This window comes from Ovis canadensis, chromosome 2 (assembly GCF_042477335.2).
Source record: "Ovis canadensis isolate MfBH-ARS-UI-01 breed Bighorn chromosome 2, ARS-UI_OviCan_v2, whole genome shotgun sequence".
NCBI lineage: Eukaryota > Metazoa > Chordata > Mammalia > Artiodactyla > Bovidae > Ovis > Ovis canadensis.
In genome coordinates, this window is record NC_091246.1 from 239674300 (window position 1) to 239693356 (window position 19057).

At 52.6% G+C, this 19057-nt stretch overlaps 2 protein-coding genes across 8 annotated transcripts in view; both read left to right on the forward strand.

Annotated features, from left to right (window-relative positions):
• The first annotated feature begins 1781 nt into the window (after positions 1 to 1781).
• On the forward strand, positions 1782 to 9305 carry CHRNG (cholinergic receptor nicotinic gamma subunit). 5 transcript variants are annotated; one of them, XM_069574711.1, is made up of 12 exons: positions 1782 to 2100; positions 4056 to 4195; positions 4457 to 4501; positions 4677 to 4786; positions 5339 to 5494; positions 6300 to 6397; positions 6689 to 6889; positions 7061 to 7175; positions 7361 to 7475; positions 8178 to 8394; positions 8583 to 8716; positions 8998 to 9305. In XM_069574711.1, the coding sequence occupies exons 2-12, from the start codon at positions 4100 to 4102 to the stop codon at positions 9169 to 9171; spliced, it is 1461 nt and encodes a 486-aa protein (XP_069430812.1). In that variant the 5' UTR covers positions 1782 to 2100; positions 4056 to 4099; the 3' UTR covers positions 9172 to 9305. The 5 variants fall into 5 exon arrangements, with proteins under 5 accessions (XP_069430812.1, XP_069430811.1, XP_069430814.1 ...); XM_069574710.1 differs by lacking the exon at positions 1782 to 2100 and adding an exon at positions 3662 to 3846 and having other exon boundaries at positions 4680 to 4786; XM_069574714.1 differs by lacking the exon at positions 1782 to 2100 and adding an exon at positions 3677 to 3846.
• A 78-nt stretch (positions 9306 to 9383) lies between these two features.
• EIF4E2 (eukaryotic translation initiation factor 4E family member 2) overlaps positions 9384 to 19057 on the forward strand; it is a 31808-nt gene continuing 22134 nt past the window's right edge. For 2 of the 3 annotated variants that reach the window (XM_069574716.1, XM_069574718.1), the window contains exons 1-2: positions 10926 to 11032; positions 18673 to 18787. In XM_069574716.1, coding sequence (XP_069430817.1) covers positions 11013 to 11032; positions 18673 to 18787 — 135 coding nt within the window. In that variant the 5' untranslated portion in view covers positions 10926 to 11012. Of the gene's footprint in view, positions 11033 to 18672; positions 18788 to 19057 lie in introns of all 3 variants that reach the window. The other variant, XM_069574715.1, reaches the window with a different exon arrangement.

Genomic DNA, 19057 nt, shown 5'->3' on the forward strand with positions numbered 1-19057 from the left:
CCCTCGACCACTGTTGTTGCTTCTCTTTGCCACATGGTGGCTCTGTTTGCAGCAAGTCTTACACAATGCAATAGCAAGGCTTCAGCGTGTCAAGCCTGCTTAGGTGCCTGGCTATGAACCTTCTAGAGGAGAAGTGAAGTGAAAGTCGTTCAGTCGTGTCTGACTCTTTGCGACCCCATGGACTATATAATCCATGAATTCTCCAGGCCAGAGTACTGGAGTGGATTGCCTTTCCCTTCTCCAGGGGATCTTCCCAACCCAGAGATCGAACCCAGGTCTCCCACATTGCAGGCAGATTCTTTACCAGCTGAGCCACAACCCCCAAATGCCCCACCCGACTAAGGATGCCTCTTGAGCAGGTTCCCAGGGTCACAGTGGGTCCCCCAACAACACCCACTAGCCCAGCACTCCCGCCCCAGGGTGCTGTCAGGACTGGTTCACCCTCCAGGTGGCATGGAACCCCATCTCCTTCCCTCCCCAGGAAGTGACACCAATAGGGGACCGGCTTCCCATGAAGCTAGAGGGAGTCCCTAACGCACTTTCCCCAGGCCAGCACAGCTACCCACCCTCTCTCAAAGGGCGATAAATCCATCAGGAAAATGTGCCGGCCTGTAAGGAACAGAAAATCCCCAAGACTCATGGTTTAAACATCAAGGTTTCCTCTTTCTCATATGGGAAGAATCTCGAGATTGCAGCTGCTTCCCCGGCTCAGCTGCCCCACCAAGCTGTGAGGGGCCTGGCTTTGTGCTCTCTGCCCAGCCCTCCCTCCTTCACGTGCTGATTTTGTCCTCCAGCCTGAAGCCTCGGGTAGCACCTTGACTGCCACAGCTCCGTATTTCACATCATCTTCAAGACAGGAAAGGGGTCAGCCTTTTCTGACCCTTTCAGCAGGAAGAAAAAGCTGAAACCACTTGGCTGACTTCAGCAGACACCCCATCGGTCAAGAGGTCATCACATGGCTGCCCCGCCTGCAAGGGAGCCTGGGAAATGAACATTTTGCTTTTCAGGCCTCTGGAGGAGAAGGTGGCACAGTTGTTAGACAGTTAGTGAGGACTACAGGAGGCTTTCTCTTAATGGGTTCCAAGCTGTTGTTCCCTGATCCTGGGAAAGATTGAAGGCAGGAGGAGAAGAGGACGACAGAGGATGAGATGGCTAGACAGCATCACCGACTCAATGGACATGTAACTCTGGGAGTTGATGATGGACAGGGAGGCCTGGCATGCTGCAGCCCACAGGGTCACAAAGACCGGACACGATTGAGCGACTAAACTGAAGCTGTTGTTGTTTAAGCTCTAAGTAGTGTCTGCCTATTTGCAACACTAGGGACAGTGGCCCGCCGAGCTCCTCTGTCCATGAGGTTTCCAAGGCAAGAATACTGGAGTGGGTTGCCATTTCCTTCTTCAAGGGATCTTCCTGACCCAGGGATCGAACCCAAGTCTCCTGCATTGGCAGGTGAATTCTTTACCACTGAGCTGCCAGGAAGTCCAATGGTTCCCATACCCCGACCTTAACACCTCCAGGGTAGAAACTGCCACTCCTCAGAGATGCCCCAAGATCACCAAGGAGACCTCCCAGAGCAGAGAGAAGGGGAGAAACCAGGAGTTAAAATCTACATCCAGAAGAAGGAGATGCAGGTCCTACCAGAAGGAAGTCACTTTCCAGAGTGTTCCTTTTCCTTCCCAGACACTTGTAGGGAAGAAAGTCAGGAATGTCGAGAATCAGCTGACCATCTATCCCTGGGGGTGGTGGAGGAGGGCGGGCAGTAGGTGGTCCATGATTATGGGGAAGAAGCCATTAATGATTTTTGGCAAAGCATCAACTTGGAGGTGAGCAGAGAGGAGAAGGTGGGCTTCCCAGGTGGCACTAGTGGTAAAGAACCCGCCTGCCAATGCAGGAGACCTAAGAGACATGGGTTCGATCCCCAGGTGGGGAAGATCCCCTGGAGAAAAGGCGCGACAGCCCACTCCAGTATTCTTACCTGGAGAATCCCATGGACAGAGGAACTTGGGGGGCTGCAGTCCATAGGATCGCAGAGTCAGACACGACTGTAGCAACTTAGCCCAGCACAGAGAAGAGGAGAGGTACTGCTTTGCAAAACAGGTAACGGAATTGAGTCTGGGGGGACCGGGGGCAACGTGGGGAACAGGAGCCATTGGCTTGGTAAACTCCAGGGAAAATGGGCCACACACCTAGATGCGTGGTGAGAGGGAAGCTTTTCCGGCTGGGGACAGGGTCGTCCAGGAAAACCAAGCGCAGGGTCCAGAGCAGCACCAAATGAGAGATCGAGGTAGTTCAGGGAAGGCAGGGGCAACTACTGTTACCCCGCGACCCCAAAGTCCTGGCAAGGACAGGAGGGCCTTGTGGCCTGATGTGGGGGGCTGGGGTCTGAGCCAGCCTCACCTGGATCTCCAAGGACGTGGCACGTGGGCTGACTTCTGCTTCACTGTCACACACTGAAATGGCCAAAGACACCATTCGCTCAGGGAGGGGGACACATCCTCTGATGGTGCCTTCTCTCCAGCCCTCAGAGACCTCCCCCACCCTTCCCCCAGCGTGCCGAAGGGTGGGCGGCACATCTGGGAACCTGCCCACCTACTGGGTCACGCTGAGCTGTCTGCTGGGAATAGCCAGTCAGAAGACAGGTGGCTCACTGGCAGCAGGGCCCTCGGTGCCTAGATCAGCCTCAGCCCAGCCTCCCACTGACCACAATCCACTGTGTGGATGGGGCTGGTTTTCTGGCCCCTCTTGGTTGGTTGGTTAAGTTGCTAAGTCATGTCTGACTCTTGCAGAGCCCATGGATTGTAGCCCACCAGGCTCCTCTGTCAATGGGGATTCTCCAGGCAAGAATACTGGGGTGGGTTGCCATTTCCTCCTCCAGGGGATATTCCCCACTCAGGGATCGAACCCGGGTCTCCTGCATTGCAGGCAGATTCTTTACCAACTGAGCTATAAGGGAAGCCCTTCTGGGCCCTCTGGGTCCCCTCATCAGACTCTACAGGGGCCACCGCCTTCATCTTGCCTGCCTGCCCCCACCTTGGGCCATGAGTTCCCATGAGCAGTTCAGGCTTTTCCCTGGGTCCCGCTGGCCTCGCTATGTCCCCCCACAAGCTGGGGACTCCATGAATGGATGATTTCACAGATGCTGAGAGCCCACTAAGGAGCCCCTACTCAGGGACTGTCCTGTTTCCTAGGGCCTGTGTCCCAAATCTTCCTTGGTCCCCCTTCCTTTAAAGCTCACCAGACCCAAGTTCCCTGCCTCAGAGACCAGGGGACCCTGACACCTGGTGCTCTCATTTACGTTCAAGTTTGGGGACCTCAACCATGTGACACAGAAACTCAAGCACCAAACGTGTTTACCCATCGGCCTTCCTACCTCCCCAAATCCTAACCAGGCTGGAGGGAGCAGAAGGAGGGAGCCCCGATCGGGACCCTTCCTCAGCGCTCCGCCTTTCTGTCCCATGCTCATCTATCCCCAGCTCTGTCCTCAGCCCCCGGCTGGAACAAGGACAGAGGACTGGGTCAACTGAGCCTGAGAGTGGGGACGGAGGCCGGATGGTCTGGGCAGATGGAACCCCTCTGTCCTCCCCAGCCTGGGTAATCTGAGCCTGGCATTGTGTCCGCGCGGGGACAGCTGACAGCGCTGTGGTCAGACAGCTGGCGGGGTTGGGCTGGGCTGGCTGGGGTGGCTTGGGGTGGGAGAATGTGGGCTGTTACATGAGCCCTGGAGGCTGCACCCCCAGCCCCAGGGGGAACTGCAGTCCCACCCCATCCCTACGGAGAACTGTGGCACCATGTGCAGGGGCCAGAGGCCACTGTTCCTTCTGCCGCTGCTGGCTGTCTGCCTGGGTGTGGACACAGGGGGTCTGGGGCCTGGGGAGGCCGGGAGCAGGAGCCCAAGGCCTCAGGGAATGGAGGGTCTGGGGAGAGGTGCTACCGAGGCCTTTCCCCCACCCCCCAGCTCTCCGCTTCTCCATGTCACCCCTGCCCGTGGCCTGCCCCCTGCCCCAATCTGCCCCGGAGGCCGTGTCCCAGGCTCTCACCGCTGTCCGCTCCAGGGGCCAAGGGCCGGAACCAGGAGGAGCGTCTGCTCGGGGACCTGATGCAAGGCTACAACCCCCACCTGAGGCCCGCTGAGCACGATTCGGACGTGGTCAACGTCAGCCTGAAGCTCACCCTCACCAACCTCATCTCCCTGGTGAGCACAGGCCTGTGTGTGTGTCGGGGGCGGAGGCAGGGATGACAGCCCACTGCTCCCCTGGGACCCTGCTGGGGAGTGAAGGGGTGGCTCCAGCAGGCAGGAACAGGCGGGGCCCACAGGGGAGAGAGAGAGGGCTTGGGCAGCCCGCCAGGGAGGTGGCCAACTCCCGTGGGGGCTGCCCAAGAGGCTGGGGTCTTGTAGGGATGTCTGGGGAGTCAGTCCATGATGGGGGCTTTGCCCTCTGTTCTGCACCCCCAGAATGAGCGAGAGGAGGCCCTCACCACCAACGTCTGGATAGAAATGGTAAGAAGCTGCCAGACTGCCCTTCTCCTTCCATCAGCCCCACTCTGGGCCCCCGAGGCTCCTTAGAGCTGCCAGTTTCCCTCTCACCCCATCCTGCCTCTTCTGCGCTCCTTGCTCTGGGAGGGGGCCCAGTTCCTGGGGGCAGGATGGGGTCTGGCAGCCCCTCCCCCTGCAGCAGTGGTGTGACTACCGGCTTCGCTGGGACCCTCGAGACTACGGTGGCCTGTGGGTGCTGCGGGTGCCATCCACCATGGTGTGGCAGCCAGACATCGTGCTGGAGAACAAGTGAGGAGGGGGGCCCAGGCAGGGCAGGGCTCGCAGGACAAGGGGGCCTCTGGGAAAGAGACAGGTGAACAGAGGGTGCAGCTGGGGCCCCTGAGGACGCCAGGGCATGGGGACTAAGGGTGGGGCTCGGGAACCAGCAGCACTGATCCAGCCCCGACTCCACCGCCTCAGGGCTGGGCCGCCTGGGTGGCTGCTCTCCCCGCTACCGTGGGTACAAGGACAGCTCCCTCGGGAGGCACAGGACAAGCAGGGAGCTTAACCACTATCGGTCGGTCGTTGTCATGACCCGTATGGAGGAGAGCTGGGGCTAGGGAGCCTTGCAGTGTGGATGTTGCGGGATGTTGTTGGGGCAGGCAGTGGTCCCTGAGGCTGGGGTAGGGCGGGACCAGGCAGGGGCATGGTGGCTGGGAAGGGTTGGTGTCCCCGGGCCCCATCCACTCGGGGCAGAGGACTGGTCAGGGTTTTGTGTGTGTGTGTGGGGGGGGGGTGTCTCAGTCTAGCAGGGACTGCTGGGGCACGGGCGCCCAGCCCCACAACCTGGCCTGTCCTCAGTGTGGATGGCGTGTTCGAGGTGGCCCTCTACTGCAACGTGCTTGTGTCTCCCGACGGCTGTGTGTACTGGCTGCCACCGGCCATCTTCCGCTCCTCCTGCCCTGTCTCTGTCACCTACTTCCCCTTCGACTGGCAGAACTGCTCCCTCATCTTCCAGTGAGGAGACCCGCGCATGGGGGTGGGGGGGGTTCTCCAAGCGGATCAAAGAGGGGTCCTGGCCGGGTGGGGACCTGAGGCTTCCGGCCGGGAGTGGGGAGATGGGCTCCACCTCTGTGGGGCCCAGACATCTGGAGATGCCCACGACCCTCCCTGCTAAGCCCCAGACCCCTCACTCATCCTCCTTCACTGCCTCAGTTTCCCCACCAAAGACAGCCATCAGGGACTGCGGTGGGTGGGCGAGAAGGCACACACATGCCCATGACCTGCGTGCATACACGCAGGCACACACGCGTTAGACCACTGTACCCTCAGACCCACGGAGAGGCCAGGGCTCTCTCAGTGTCCTCCTCCATCAGTGGGGGGACGGTGGTCTGTGAGAGGGGTTCCCCATATTTTAGAGAAGCAGTCTTTTCTTTTTGTTTAATAAGGGAACTTGTTGGGAGACCCTCTTCAGTAAAAACAGATCAGAGAGGTACAGGCTGTATTTCCTGTTCTCACCATCTGCCCCTTCTGCCCTGGAGGCAATGGAAGGAAGGGACCCGAGGTGGCCCTCGGCTCTGTCAGCAACCTCCTGGTCCTTAAAATCTATAATTTTCCCAGACCTCGAGAGCCGGACTCCCTGCCCTGCTATGCCCTGCCCCGCCCCATCTCATGCCAAGGTTTTGCGGAGAACTCAGAAATTCTTGACTGCGCTTTTTGAGGCAAAACTGCCCACAGTTGCCCTCAGGAGATAGTCTGTGTGACTTCCTGGGTGAATCTACACACACTCCAGTTTATCCTCTTTCCCACCACCATCTCCCAGGTCCCAGACCTACAGCACCAATGAGATCAATTTGCAGCTGAGCCAGGAAGACGGTCAGACCATCGAATGGATTTTCATCGACCCCGAGGCCTTCACAGGTAATCGCCATCCAAGGTCCGTGCAGGACCTGGCTGTGGGGGCGGGGCCAGACCGAGACCACGCCCCCTCCCGTCTCTCGCAAGGTGAAAGCTCCCGTAAACCATAAAATGCATATCATTTAAAGGCCCAGCAAAGCTGATCTTCCTCATTGATAGTGACTCTGGTTTTGGCGGGAGGGGCGTCAAGCATCCTTCCCCGCACAGTGCTGCTCCTGTGGGCACTGGGTTCCGTGGGCTGCCAGGATCGGCCCGGCCCCTGTCCCTGTGCCCACCCCCGCCTGCTGCCCGCAGAAAATGGGGAGTGGGCCATCCGGCACCGGCCAGCCAAGATGCTGCTGGACGAGACGGCCCCAGCCGAGGAGGCAGGCCACCAGAAGGTCGTCTTCTACCTGCTAATCCAGCGCAAGCCCCTCTTCTATGTCATCAACATCATCGCGCCCTGTGTCCTCATCTCCTCCGTGGCCATCCTCATCTACTTCCTTCCTGCCAAGGGTACCTAGTGCTGGTGGGAGGGGGGCTATGGCCCGGCCAGCGGCACAGGGAGCAGAGAGGGCAGAATGGCACCGTGACCTGGCACCAGGGGCATGGACTCCTTGTGGGGAGGGGACTGCCCCATGGTGAGGAGGTTGAGATCCCCTCTGAGGACCTCTTGGTCATGGGCAGCGGGGGGCCAGAAGTGTACCGTCGCCATCAACGTGCTCCTGGCCCAGACCGTCTTCCTCTTCCTCGTGGCTAAGAAGGTGCCTGAGACCTCCCAGGCGGTGCCACTCATCAGCAAGTAAGGCTGGCTCTCATGCTTGAGCCCACCTCCTTTCCTCCCTTCTCAGGAACACAGGGTACTGCCCTCTTGCCACTCCCTACCATCCTCAATCCCAGGGATCTGGGGGAATTAGCCAATAGGGGTGGGACTGGTATCTGGTGATGAAGCGACTAGCCCCACCACCTGCCTATCCCGCCCTGCAGGTACCTGACCTTCCTCCTGGTGGTGACCATCCTCATTGTTGTGAACGCTGTAGTCGTACTCAACGTGTCTTTGCGGTCCCCCCACACACACTCCATGACCCGAGGGGTCCGCAAGGCAAGCTCCCTACCCTTGCCTACTTCAGCCTCTTCCTGCCCTGTCTGTTCACATGCCCTACTGGCCCTGGGCACATTCCTCACCCACCAAGTTCAGCAACAAACTGGCCCCATGTGTATCTTGAAGCACATGCCCAGATGGATCAAGAATAATATACAGTGCTTACTCTGTGGTAGGCATATTACGTATACTAACTTATTTAACTTTCCTAAGACTTCTGTGAAATGGGTATTGGTCTCATCTCCGGTTTATACATGAGGAAACTGAGGCACAGAGATGTTAAGTAGCCCAGCCGAGGTCACACAGCAAGAAAGCGGATGAGGCAGGATTCTGCTCCGGCCGAGTGGCACCAGTGCCTGTGTGAGCTGTGGCCCACCTGCAGCAGTCAGCTGGGACCCGTGTTACAAAGGCAGATTCCCAGGCCTGCCCCAGATATCCTGGGTCAGAGCTGGGGCCCAGGAATGTGTGTTTTTGACAAGAGTCCTGGTGATTCTGACATGCACAGAAGTTTGGGAGCTCTGGGTCAGTGTCTGGCTCAAAACAGGTAAGCCGTAGCAGGGCCAAACCACTGCCCCTGCCAGCAGGCTGCCTCGGGGCCCCCATCACATGAACTCTTTGTGCCAATTGTTACCTTCTGCTCCCAAGCCTGGTCACACAGGAAGGTCTGCTAGCCACCAGGCTAAGCCATGCACATCTCTCCAGGTGTTCCTACGGCTCTTGCCCCAGCTGTTGCGGATGCATGTTCGCCCACTGGCCCCAGTGGCCGTGCAGGATGCCCGCCCCTGGCTACAGAATGGATCCTCTTCAGGGTGCCCAATCACAGCTGGGGAGGAAGTGGCCCTCTGCCTGCCCCGCAGTGAACTCCTCTTCCGGCAGCACCAGCACAATGGGCTGGTGAGGGCAGCGCTGGAGAAGCTCGGTAAGGCAGGGGGAGTGATGGACAGGAAGGGTCATCTGTTAACCAAGGTGCCAGGCACAGTGGATGAGGGGTCGGCAAACATCCAGGTTGGGGAGAGAGGGGCTGGGGTCCCTAAGACAGTGGGGGCCACTTTTTCAGACTGTTCCTCCCCCATTCTACTCCTAAACCTTACCCTTTCTCATCAACAGAGAAAGGCCCGGAGTCAGGGCAGAGCCCAGAGTGGTGTGGCAGCCTGAAGCAGGCCGCCCCGGCCATCCAGGCCTGCGTGGAGGCCTGCAACCTCATTGCCCGTGCCCGACACCAGCAGACTCACTTTGACAGTGTAAGTCAGCAGGGAGTGGGGTGGGGCTTGCACACCTGATGTGCAAACTTGAACCTGAGGAGATGGGGGCAGGATGAGTGGGGTGGCCATGGTATGGCATGGAAAATGTGGAATTGGGAGTGGCGCTGTGGGGCCATGGAGAAAGCCAGGGTCAGACCTGAAGTAGGTGAGCAGGGCTCAAGAAAATGAAGAGCAGAAGCCTGCTGGATGGCTAAGGATGCTTCAGAGATCCAACCTTGGTGTCACCTGTGGTCACCTCTTACCCTGTCTTCCACCCTCAGGGGAACAAGGAGTGGTTCCTGGTGGGCCGAGTGCTGGATCGAGTCTGCTTCCTGGCCATGCTCTCGCTGTTTGTCTGTGGCACTGCTGGCATCTTCCTCATGGCCCACTACAACCGAGTGCCCTCCTTACCTTTTCCCGGGGACCCCCGCTCCTATCTGCCTTCCTCTGACTGAGCTGACTGATCACTGCTAGCCACGTGGAGTCTTATCAGCTGCGTTCTGCTCCTGGGGTCATGAGTATACTCTTTGGGAAACACTCTTGGGGAATATGTGAGAAAAGCTGGGGAAATAAAGAGACAGAGCTGGAAGCCCAGAGTGGTTGGGGCTGGGATGTGGACAGAGTGCGATAGTGGAATCAGCATGCACGTGGCACCGGCTTGCTTGTCCTGGCACTCCCCTCATTTCAGCAAAGTGTTGTCAACTCCCATCACTTCTGAAGCCCTAAGGACTCTGTTTATCCTATCCCCAGCTAGACAAGTTTCTAACCCTTCAGGCCTGGGCCTCTCTTCCCTTCTGCAAATTCCCTGCAGCCTCTTGAAGGAGGGGAGTCAAGAGAGAAGTGAAGAGTGGCGGCCAATGCTCTCTTGAAAGGGAGGCAGCCCACTCCAGGTGGCATCTGCCTGCTTTATGGGGGCTGTAGGCACCAAACATTTTATGAGTTTTATTCTCTTTTTTCATTCTCAAAAGCTCCTCATAGCATTACAGATAAGTAAGAGTCACTATTCCGCTGTGTTTAGGTTGGGCAAATTGGGGCCTAGAGTAAGAGGGGCTTGCCAGAACAATGGTGGATAAATAAGGTTTGGAGTTCTGAATTCCCAACTCTGACCCAATCTTAGACATTCTAAGAAAGTTCTATGGCTTGGAAAATGGACCCCTCTTTCTCTTCTCAAAGGCCAGGGAATTTGCACTGGTCTGAAGGGATGGTTAAGACAAGAAAGAGCTAGGGAGGGAAGTAGGGAGCCTGAGAGGAGACCCTGACCAGCCTCTCTTGGCCCTAGTCAGGAAACAAGGAGGCTAGCTGGTCTTTGGGGAAGGCCATGCTTTTAGAATATGGCTGGAGCCTGAGCCCTGAGTTCTACTGGTGACAAGACACAAGCACATTTGTGCTTCCTGAAATTGTGTCTTCATCTGTAAATATGGGCACAGATATCAGTTCCTATCTACCTTCATCACAGGATCAAAGGTGCCGGTGAAGATTAAAAAAATGTTACAGTATCCTGACAACGGGACATTGTTGGGGGACGGGGAGCAAGACCCCGGAAATAGCCAGGGTTGCTGGCTTTCGGAATCAGTCATCAGCAGGTTCACTGCATTTACTCCAGAGCGTGTGCGTGCGCTGCATGCACTGCTGTGTATTTGGAGCAGCGGGTAATTCGATGAAGGGACCACTGCTGGTTCCTGTAAGCCTCTTACAAGCTCAGCTATCTGGGGTGAGTCTCTCACCCTCTCTGATTGCCTCAGAAGGTGGAGAGGAGCTCTGTAGCTCCTGGCACAAGTAAGCAAAGATGAACAATCGCTACCGTTTATTGAGGGCTACTTTGTGTAGAGCCTGACACTGATTATCTCCATCAATCCACAAGGCAACGTGAAGATACGGGTGGTATATCAAAGGACTGTCATTACCAAAGAAACAGCGTCAGGGAGGTTAGGAGAGAGTCCAGGATCGCGCAGCTCCACTGCAGGTGGAGTCGGGATTTTTAGCAAGAGCCAGCTCCCTCAGCGACTCGGAGCTGCCCTTCTCGGAGCCCCCCTCGGCTAAGCAGGGCGGGCGAGCGGGAGGCAGGCAGGAACAAGGACCGGGACAGGAACCGAGGCCCGACTTCACGCCACACAGCCGCCAAATCTGAGCTCCTCAGCTCAGGAGGAAGGCGTCCCGGGATATCCGCCCCCTACCCGGCCAAAGCGCCAACGTTCCGCTGTGCCCTGAGCAACCGGAAGTGGCCGGACCCTAGGCGGAGGGACCTGGGGGAGCGGAAGTCACTTCGTGAGGCAGTGGCGACGGTGGCGGCGAGAGGATGAACAACAAGTTCGACGCGTGAGTGGCGCGTGGCCGCCCCCCGGGGCCCCTTCCCCCCAACTGTTCCCTGCGCCCACCCCCGCCCGCACTGCAGGCGGCGCAGACTGCGGCACAGGCCACAATCTCTGACTCGGGCTGCGGTCTGGCCGGTCCTGGGCGGCCAGCGGGGATGAGGGGGTTAGGGACGAGGGATGCAGGGGTCTCGGGGACCCCAGGGTCGTACGGACCCAGGGCAAAGTGCGGTGTCCTGGGGGCAGGAGGTGGCCGTGTGGCCCGGAAGGAGATTTTGGGACGCCCCGCCCGAGTGCGGGTTACCCGCGGCGTGGAGGGGCGGAGACCTCGGCCGTTTGGGTGTTTCCGCAGACTAGCCGCCCTGCCACTGAATTCAGCTTTTCTCACACACCTCTCTGGCCTAAGCAGGTCACCTCTCCTCTGAGTCTCACTTTTCTCATTTGCAAAGTAGGGACCGTAACAGAGCCCATGTTATAAAGTTGCGAGGATGCAGTGAGGTAATGTGGCTGCCGCGTTTAGCGCAGCGGCTGCTCTGTTACGGAATTTTCATCATCTTCCTGAGACTCCTTCCTACTTCCTTTCTTCTTCCTCCTCTTTTCGCCCTCTTCCAACACACTCTCCCAGAACTCAGTTTCTTGCCCAACGGGTGAACCTTATCTATTGTTTGAGTCCTAGTTCCAGCATCAAACAGTTTGGAGGTGCAGAAAGGAAATGGGTAATATTTTTGCACATTTCCCTCCAGCGATTGTATCTGGAGGTAGATTTTTGTTCTTGGCTTTCTTCTAATAGTCTAGCAGTAAATCTGTCTTTTCTGAAGGCCTAGATTTCCAGCCTCAGACCCACCAGTTACCAGCTATTTGACAGCAGGAAAGTTACCCAGTCTCTGAGCCTCTGTTAATCCAAACTGCATTAGTGATTAGTGTCTTGCTGCACTGGGTGTGATAAGGATCAAATCACATTCAGCAATGCTTAAAGGTACTTTGTAAAGTGTTAAATAGAGAGAGATATGTGTAAAGTGGAATTACAGTTAGTTTAGTTTGTGCCCCACTGTTGCTGAGGGGAAACTGGAGTTTTTCCAGGACAGTGAGTGCTGGTGTGCAAATTCATAGGTCCTGGATTCCAGCACTCTTGGCAGCTCCTCAGGAATGTTTCCTGGTTGCTGAGAGGGCTCTACTACTTGAAAAAAGTCTTTGGGAGTTTGCTTCTGTAGCCCACTGTGTAGCTGAGCTCATCCCCATACTGATTACCACTGCCCCACCCCCCATCTTCAGGGACTTCCCTGGTGGCTCACTGGTGAAGAATCTACCTGCCAATGCAGGAGATGCAGGTTTGATCCCTAGGTCAGGAAGATCCGCTGGAGAAGGAAATGAAAACCCACTCCAGTATTCTTGCCTGGGAAACCCCATGGGCAGAGGAGCCCGGCAGGCTATAGTCCATGGGGTTGCAAAAGAGTCCAACCCAACTTAGCAACTGAACAACAAAAATCCCATCCTAAGCCCTGCAAGCCTTAGCTCTAGATTGGAGTCCTGTCTCAGTGGAGCTTTCTGCCAACCCTATACTCCTTTCTTCACCAAACTGAAGAAATCAAAATTTCATCTTAAGACACGTTATTGGGTCATCTGGCCTATTCCTACCCACATCAGTTCTTGATCTGCTGATGCTGCTGCTAAGTCGCTTAAGTTGTATCCGACTCTGTGCGACCCCTTAGACAGCAGCCCACCAGGCTCCTCTCTCTCTGGGATTCTCCAGGCAAGAATACTGGAATGGATTGCCATTGCCTTCTCCAATGCATGCATGCTTGCTAAGGCACTTCAGTCATGTCTGACTCTGTGCGACCCCATGGACAGCAGCCTACCAGGCTCACCCGTCCACAGGATTCTCCAGGCAAGAACACTGGAGTGGGTTACCATTTCCTTCTCAGTTTTTTGGTCTGCAGTACGCTAATTTGAGAATGGCAATAATGGCTTCTATAGGCACTTTGCTGCTTTTCACATATTAACTGATTCAAACAACCCTATAAGGGGGATCTTGTTACTTTGTTTTACAAATAGGGAAAATGAGACTCTCTGAGATGAAATAAGTTGTCCACAACAGGGAGGGCCACATATGGTGAGATTCATATCCGGGTTGTTTTAACGTTGGTTCAAGCACATCTTGACAAAAATTAACCCGGATTCTTTTCTTTTCTTTTCTGGCTGTGCCCTTGGCTCGTGGGATCTTGGTTCCCTGACCAGATTTTGAACTTGAGGCCCCTACATTGAAAGTGTGAGATCTTAACCACTGGACCATCTGGGAAGTCCCTAACCTGGCTCATTTTTAATTAGTTCCAATTATTAACTATTCATTATACTGAGCCAGATTTGTTTAAACATCTGTCTTCTAGCTATTCACGAGAAAAAAAAGACTCTTTCATTTGAAATTAGCAATTGAAGAAAGCACTCCAACCCTTAGGGTTTTTTTTTTTTTAATGCAAAAAAGTACAGTTTGTAGGCCACTGGTTGCCTGTTTGGTCTCTATGTGGTTCACCACTTGGCTCCTAAGGACAGGTGGACATGTTTCGGTTTGCCAGAGTCCTACAAGTCCAGTGCCTGGACTTGAGTATTCTAGTCTAATCTGATGGGCTCAGATTGCAGAGGAGTTCTAGTCTCCTTTTCTGTATGGCCTTCATATGTAACCTAATCTACCCCCACATCCCCCTCCTTCCCCCCCACCCCCATCAAGTCAGTAGGTGCCATTGCTATCGATCCTATTCAAATGTAAAACTGTTAAGATGCTTTCTAAGTATTGCAGTCCCTACTGGGTTGAGCTTGGTTTTCAAATCCAGGTGCCAGATTTTATTTTGTCCCTGTTCTCTTTGTTAGCTTTGGCCCATTCTTAGCTACTCTCTGAACCACTTATTTGGCACTTATTATTCTGCCTTGTATTGCCTTGATTTTAGAAATCCGTGTGTTAAACTTGTTTCTTTTCTGCCTGCATTTCCTGATACTGGACGTGTGAAGGTGGATTAGCCCAATTTCCTACCTGCAGTGAATTGTATGTGGACATACCTGGAGAGAAGCTTGGTGAGCTGATCAGGTGCCACTGAGCATGGATAGCTTCAGATGCTAATTGCCTGCCTGAGTCTAAGGAGCACTGATATTTCCACCTGGATAGTATCTTTGCTCAAATCCAGCATCCAGCTGGGAAGAGTAGCCTCTGAAGATAGGATGTGAATGACTTGACTTAAATGTTGTCCCAGAGAGCAGAGCTCCACCCTCAAGAAATAACAGCATTAGATGAAGGTCCATTAGGGTTTCCAGTTACTGTTTTAGAAGGGAGCTGGGAGCTGAGGACCAGGGTCACAGTAGCATTGTTTCTTCTCTGACATAATTATTCTTGTTATTATTTTTCTGTTTCCCAGTAGTGGTTAGCAGTAAAAGCACTAAAAAAAAAAAGGAACTTAACATGCTTTGCTTGGAGCTAGCAAAATGTGAGGTACTAGAGCAACTGTGCCCTTTTTCAACCAAGATTGAAGGAAAAGGACCCCAGATGGTATAGTGGGAAGTTGGGGGCTGAGAAGAGAGAAATGGTTTGAGTCCCTGGGATATGCCCTAAAGAAGAGAATTAGGAGCTATCTTGGACCTAAGCAATAAGAAAAAAGAAACAAAGACTCATGAAATATTTGTAATCAGGAGACAAAAAAACTGACAGTATAGTGAGGACAAGTAAAACATTTATATGGGATGTTTAAAAGAAGGGGTCCCAACTCAGCCTAGAGAGAGATCAGGGAATATTTTCAAGAGAAAGTGGCCCTTAGTCTGGGTCCTAAAGGAAAAGTTAAGTAGGGGAAGAGGAGCTCCTTGAAAGACCAGATGATGAGCACAACAGAGGGATGAGGCTGGGGACTGCAGGTAGGTTGGTACTACTGGACGGAAAGGAGGGAAAGGACGGTGTCAGGTATTCATAGCGTCTGATACACACAGTGTGCTGGTAATGCTGTGGGACTTGGATGCTAGGACAGGCCCCGCTTCAAAAGGAAACCATGCGGACTCAAATTTCATAACGGGGAAGGAGTTTTTGTAAGCACCATTAGGTCTCCCAGGTGTCCAGGGAAGCCAAAGAGATGGCAGCGTCACGAAAAACCCCATTCTCCTCTCTGCTCATCTGCTCCATCCCCTTTGCCCCTCCTGGCCTTCTTTGCTTTTGCTTATTATCTTTATTCCCTCATGGCTTTTCTTACATGCAGTTCATATGACTGACTGCCCAGCTCCTGAATCTGTAAGATCTTTCACCTCCTGGATGAACACCTGAGGGTGGAGTTAGGAAGGCACTGAGGCATGGGTTATTGGCCATGCTGGGCAACCAGGGTGTGGTGCAGTACACGACCTCGGGAGTATATCCTAAATGGGCGGAGCAGGCACTCCAGCACATATGTAGTTTGTCCACTCTAAGGTTTGAATTAAGACACATACTTTTTTTAGACATATTCCTAATGCCCTCTTAATAGACTACAGTGTAGTGTCAACTAACTTTTAAATGCACTGAGAAACCAAACAATCTGTGTGACTCCATTTCTTGTGATACTTGCTTTATTGCTGTGATGTGGAATCAAACCCACAATAGCTCCAAGGTCTTCCTGTGTCTGAGTTACAGTTTGACCACTTCTAGTAACTATCCTGAGAATTGCCAAATTCTGTGTGACTGGGTAGGGCCAGAAAAGTGATTTCAGAAAAGATCCGTAAGTTGATGGCCCAGCACTAGACTAAACAGCATTCTTACTATCTTTGTGAATTCACCTTCCATTTATCTTTTTGTCTAGATCCAGTGAATTTTAGGTTCACTGAGAGCCTTAGTATTTTGTTTTGGAGGGTGACAGAATATGCTCAGGGGTAGATTTTCTTTGCCAGTAGTTTATTTAACACAGGTCCACTGTGGGAGTTACAGTAATTTCATAAGGCAGTAGCATGCTGATGCTAGTAAAGAAATAACATATTCCAAACCAGTGGTAGATTACTCACAGTATTGTTCCAGGCACAGGGAGATGAAAGGAATACAGTCCAAATTTCGTTCCAGGTGTACCTTTATATGAATTGGCACTGGGTGAGAAGGCTTTGCCAATCAGGAACTGAAGTTCAGCTACCAGCTCAAAAATAAAAGTCAGTTGTTGCTAGAAAACTCCAGCACTGGTGGTGATGGGCAGGCTGATCTTTGCAGGGCCGCTAAACATTTTGTCACCACTGCTAAAGGAGTCAGCTTTACCACAGCAGAGCTAATGTCCCTTCTCTTCAGAGACGGCTACGCTGCAGGGTTTGACACCACTGCCCACCAAAGAGTCGCCTTGGTCACTGCAGGAGCAAGTGGCTCATGATTTTCAGAGGGCAAGATCAGCAAAGGACAGCTTTGCTCAGATGGAAACTCGGATGTTCCTCACACAACACTCAGTATTTATAGTCTAAATGTCCTCTCACCATGCTTCCTTTATCTGTTTTTGCTGATAAGCCCCCAGCAGGGGCTACTCGCCTACTGACCTGCTAGTGCATATGAATGACTACACATAATATCCTGATAGACTTCATTTGTTCAAGCTGGGTATAGAAAAAGGCAGAGATCAAATTGCCAGCATCCGTTGGATCATAGAAAAAGCAAGAGAGTTCCAGAAAAACATCTACTTCCGCTTTATTGACTACGCCAAAGGCTTTGATTGTGTAGATCACAACAAACTGGAAAATTCTTCAAGAGATGGAAATACTAGACCACCTTACCTGCCTCCTGAGAAATCTGTGTGCAGGTCAAGAAGCAACAGTTAGAGCTGGACGTGGAACAACAGACTGGTTCCAAATTGGGAAAGCAATGCGTCAAGGCTGTATATTGTCATCCTGCCTATTAAACTTGTCTGCAGAGTACATCATGTGAAATGCCAGGCTGGATGAAGCACAAGCTGGAATCAAGATTGCCAAGAAAAATATCAATAGCCTCAGATATGCAGATGACACCACCCTTATGGAAGAAAGCAAAGAAGAACTAAAGAGCCTCTTGATGAAAGTGAAAGAGGAGAGTGAAAAAGCTGGCTTAAAGCTCATCATTCAAAAAATGAAGATCATGGCATCTGGTCTCATCACTTCATGGCAAATAGATGGGAAACAATGGAAACAGTGACAGACTTTATTTTCCTGGACTCCAAAACCACTGCAGATTGTGACTGCCATCATGAAATTAAAAGACTTGCTGCTTGGAAGAAAAGCTATGACCATGTTAAAACACAGAGACGTTACTTTGCGACGAAGGTCAGTCTAGTCAAAGCTTTGGTTTTTCCAGTAGTCATCTATGGACGTGAGAGTTCGACCATAAGGAACGCTGAGCACCAAAGAATTGATGCTTTTGAACTGTGGTGTTGGAGAAGACTCTTGAGAGTCTCTTGGACTGCAAAGAGATCCAACCAGTCACTCCTAAAGGAAATCAGTCCTGAATATTCATTGGAAGGACTAATGCTGAAGCTGAAGCTCCAATACTTTGGTCACCTGATAGGAAGAACTGACTCATTGGAAAAGACCCTGATGCTGGGAAAGATTGAAGGCAGGAGGAGAAGGGGACGGCAGAGGATGAGATGGCTAGATGGCATCACTGACTTGATGGGCATGAGTTTGAGAAGCTCCAGGAGTTGGTGACGGACAGAGAAATTGGCATGCTGCAGTCCATGGGGTTGCAAAGAGTCGGACGCAACTGAGTGACTGAGCTGAACTGATACTTCATTCTTATCTCAAAACAGCATCTTCATTTAAGTCATAAATAAGTGAGTTTGAAGTCATAGCAAACCAATACACAGCACTGAGGGTAGTTGCACTGCTCCTGAAAGGGTGGCACCTGATGTACTTTTGACTGAACTTACAAGACTAGAAGACATTTCTTCTTTCCTTTCATTTCTTTTTCATTTAACATCAATCCAGCATCTTCTTGTCATTGTTGCTGAAGATACAAAGGTTAATAAGACACCAATCTAGGGCCCCCTCTATCTGGTAGGAAAAACAGATGTGGGAGGAATGGTGCCTTAGGCTGTGGGGTGGTGTTTGCATATAGCACAGATGTGGGAATCTGGGTTGCTTTGGGAGGCTGGGAGAGGGAAAGAGGATGCCAGTTGATGGTCGAGTTGTAGAGGATCTTACATTTCCTTGTAGTATATCCTGCGTGGTGGGCATGGAAGGACACAGGACAGTGGAGAGTTCCAAGCTTGGAAATTAAATGATTAGCAGTAGCAGTGGGGAACAGTAGGAAAGATAGTTAGAAGTGGCAGGATAGAAAGGGAAGTTTCTCAAGTTCATTTGAAATGCCAAAACAGTTATATAATCCAGAAATTCTCTTCGTTATTGACTATTTTTGGCATAGGAAACAACCCCTTACACTGTTTACCTCTTGCTTTTTTGTGCAGACTTTTAGAAAACTAGAATATGGTGCTTTCTGGAATTAACAAATTAGCTGGTGGGCATTTTCATTTTGCTTAATCCTCCCAGTTGCCTTTCTGCTTCCTTTTCCCTCTTTTGTGGGCACCTCATTGCCAGTGACTTGAGTGACTTCTGGTTGGTTACATGGTGGTTCATCTGACCTGGTGGCCTTGTTAGATAAGCAAGAATCAGCTCAATCATGGGGTACTGTTGTTTTGCCTTCCCATTCAGATTGAAAGATGATGACAGTGGGGACCATGATCAGAATGAAGAAAACAGCACACAGAAAGATGGTGAGAAGGAAAAAACGGAACGAGACAAGAGTCAGAGCAGCAGCAAGAGGAAGGTGAGTTCTGTGCTGTGCAGATGTCGTTGCCTTTGGACTTGGGACTTGGTGATCTTGTGAAATCTGAAGGATGCTGGATGAACTTGATGACACCCTGTTTTGTAGTATCTGATTTTCTCAAAAAAGATTGTTGCATCACTGGAGTTCATCTTGGGACTTTGAAGATTCCCCTTGCCACAGGATCTTGAGTTCTTGCCTCACTTTCCAACCTTCTAGCCTGAGGTGGGGGAGATTAATCCTGGAATTTAGTAAGGGTGTTAGTTGCTTCAG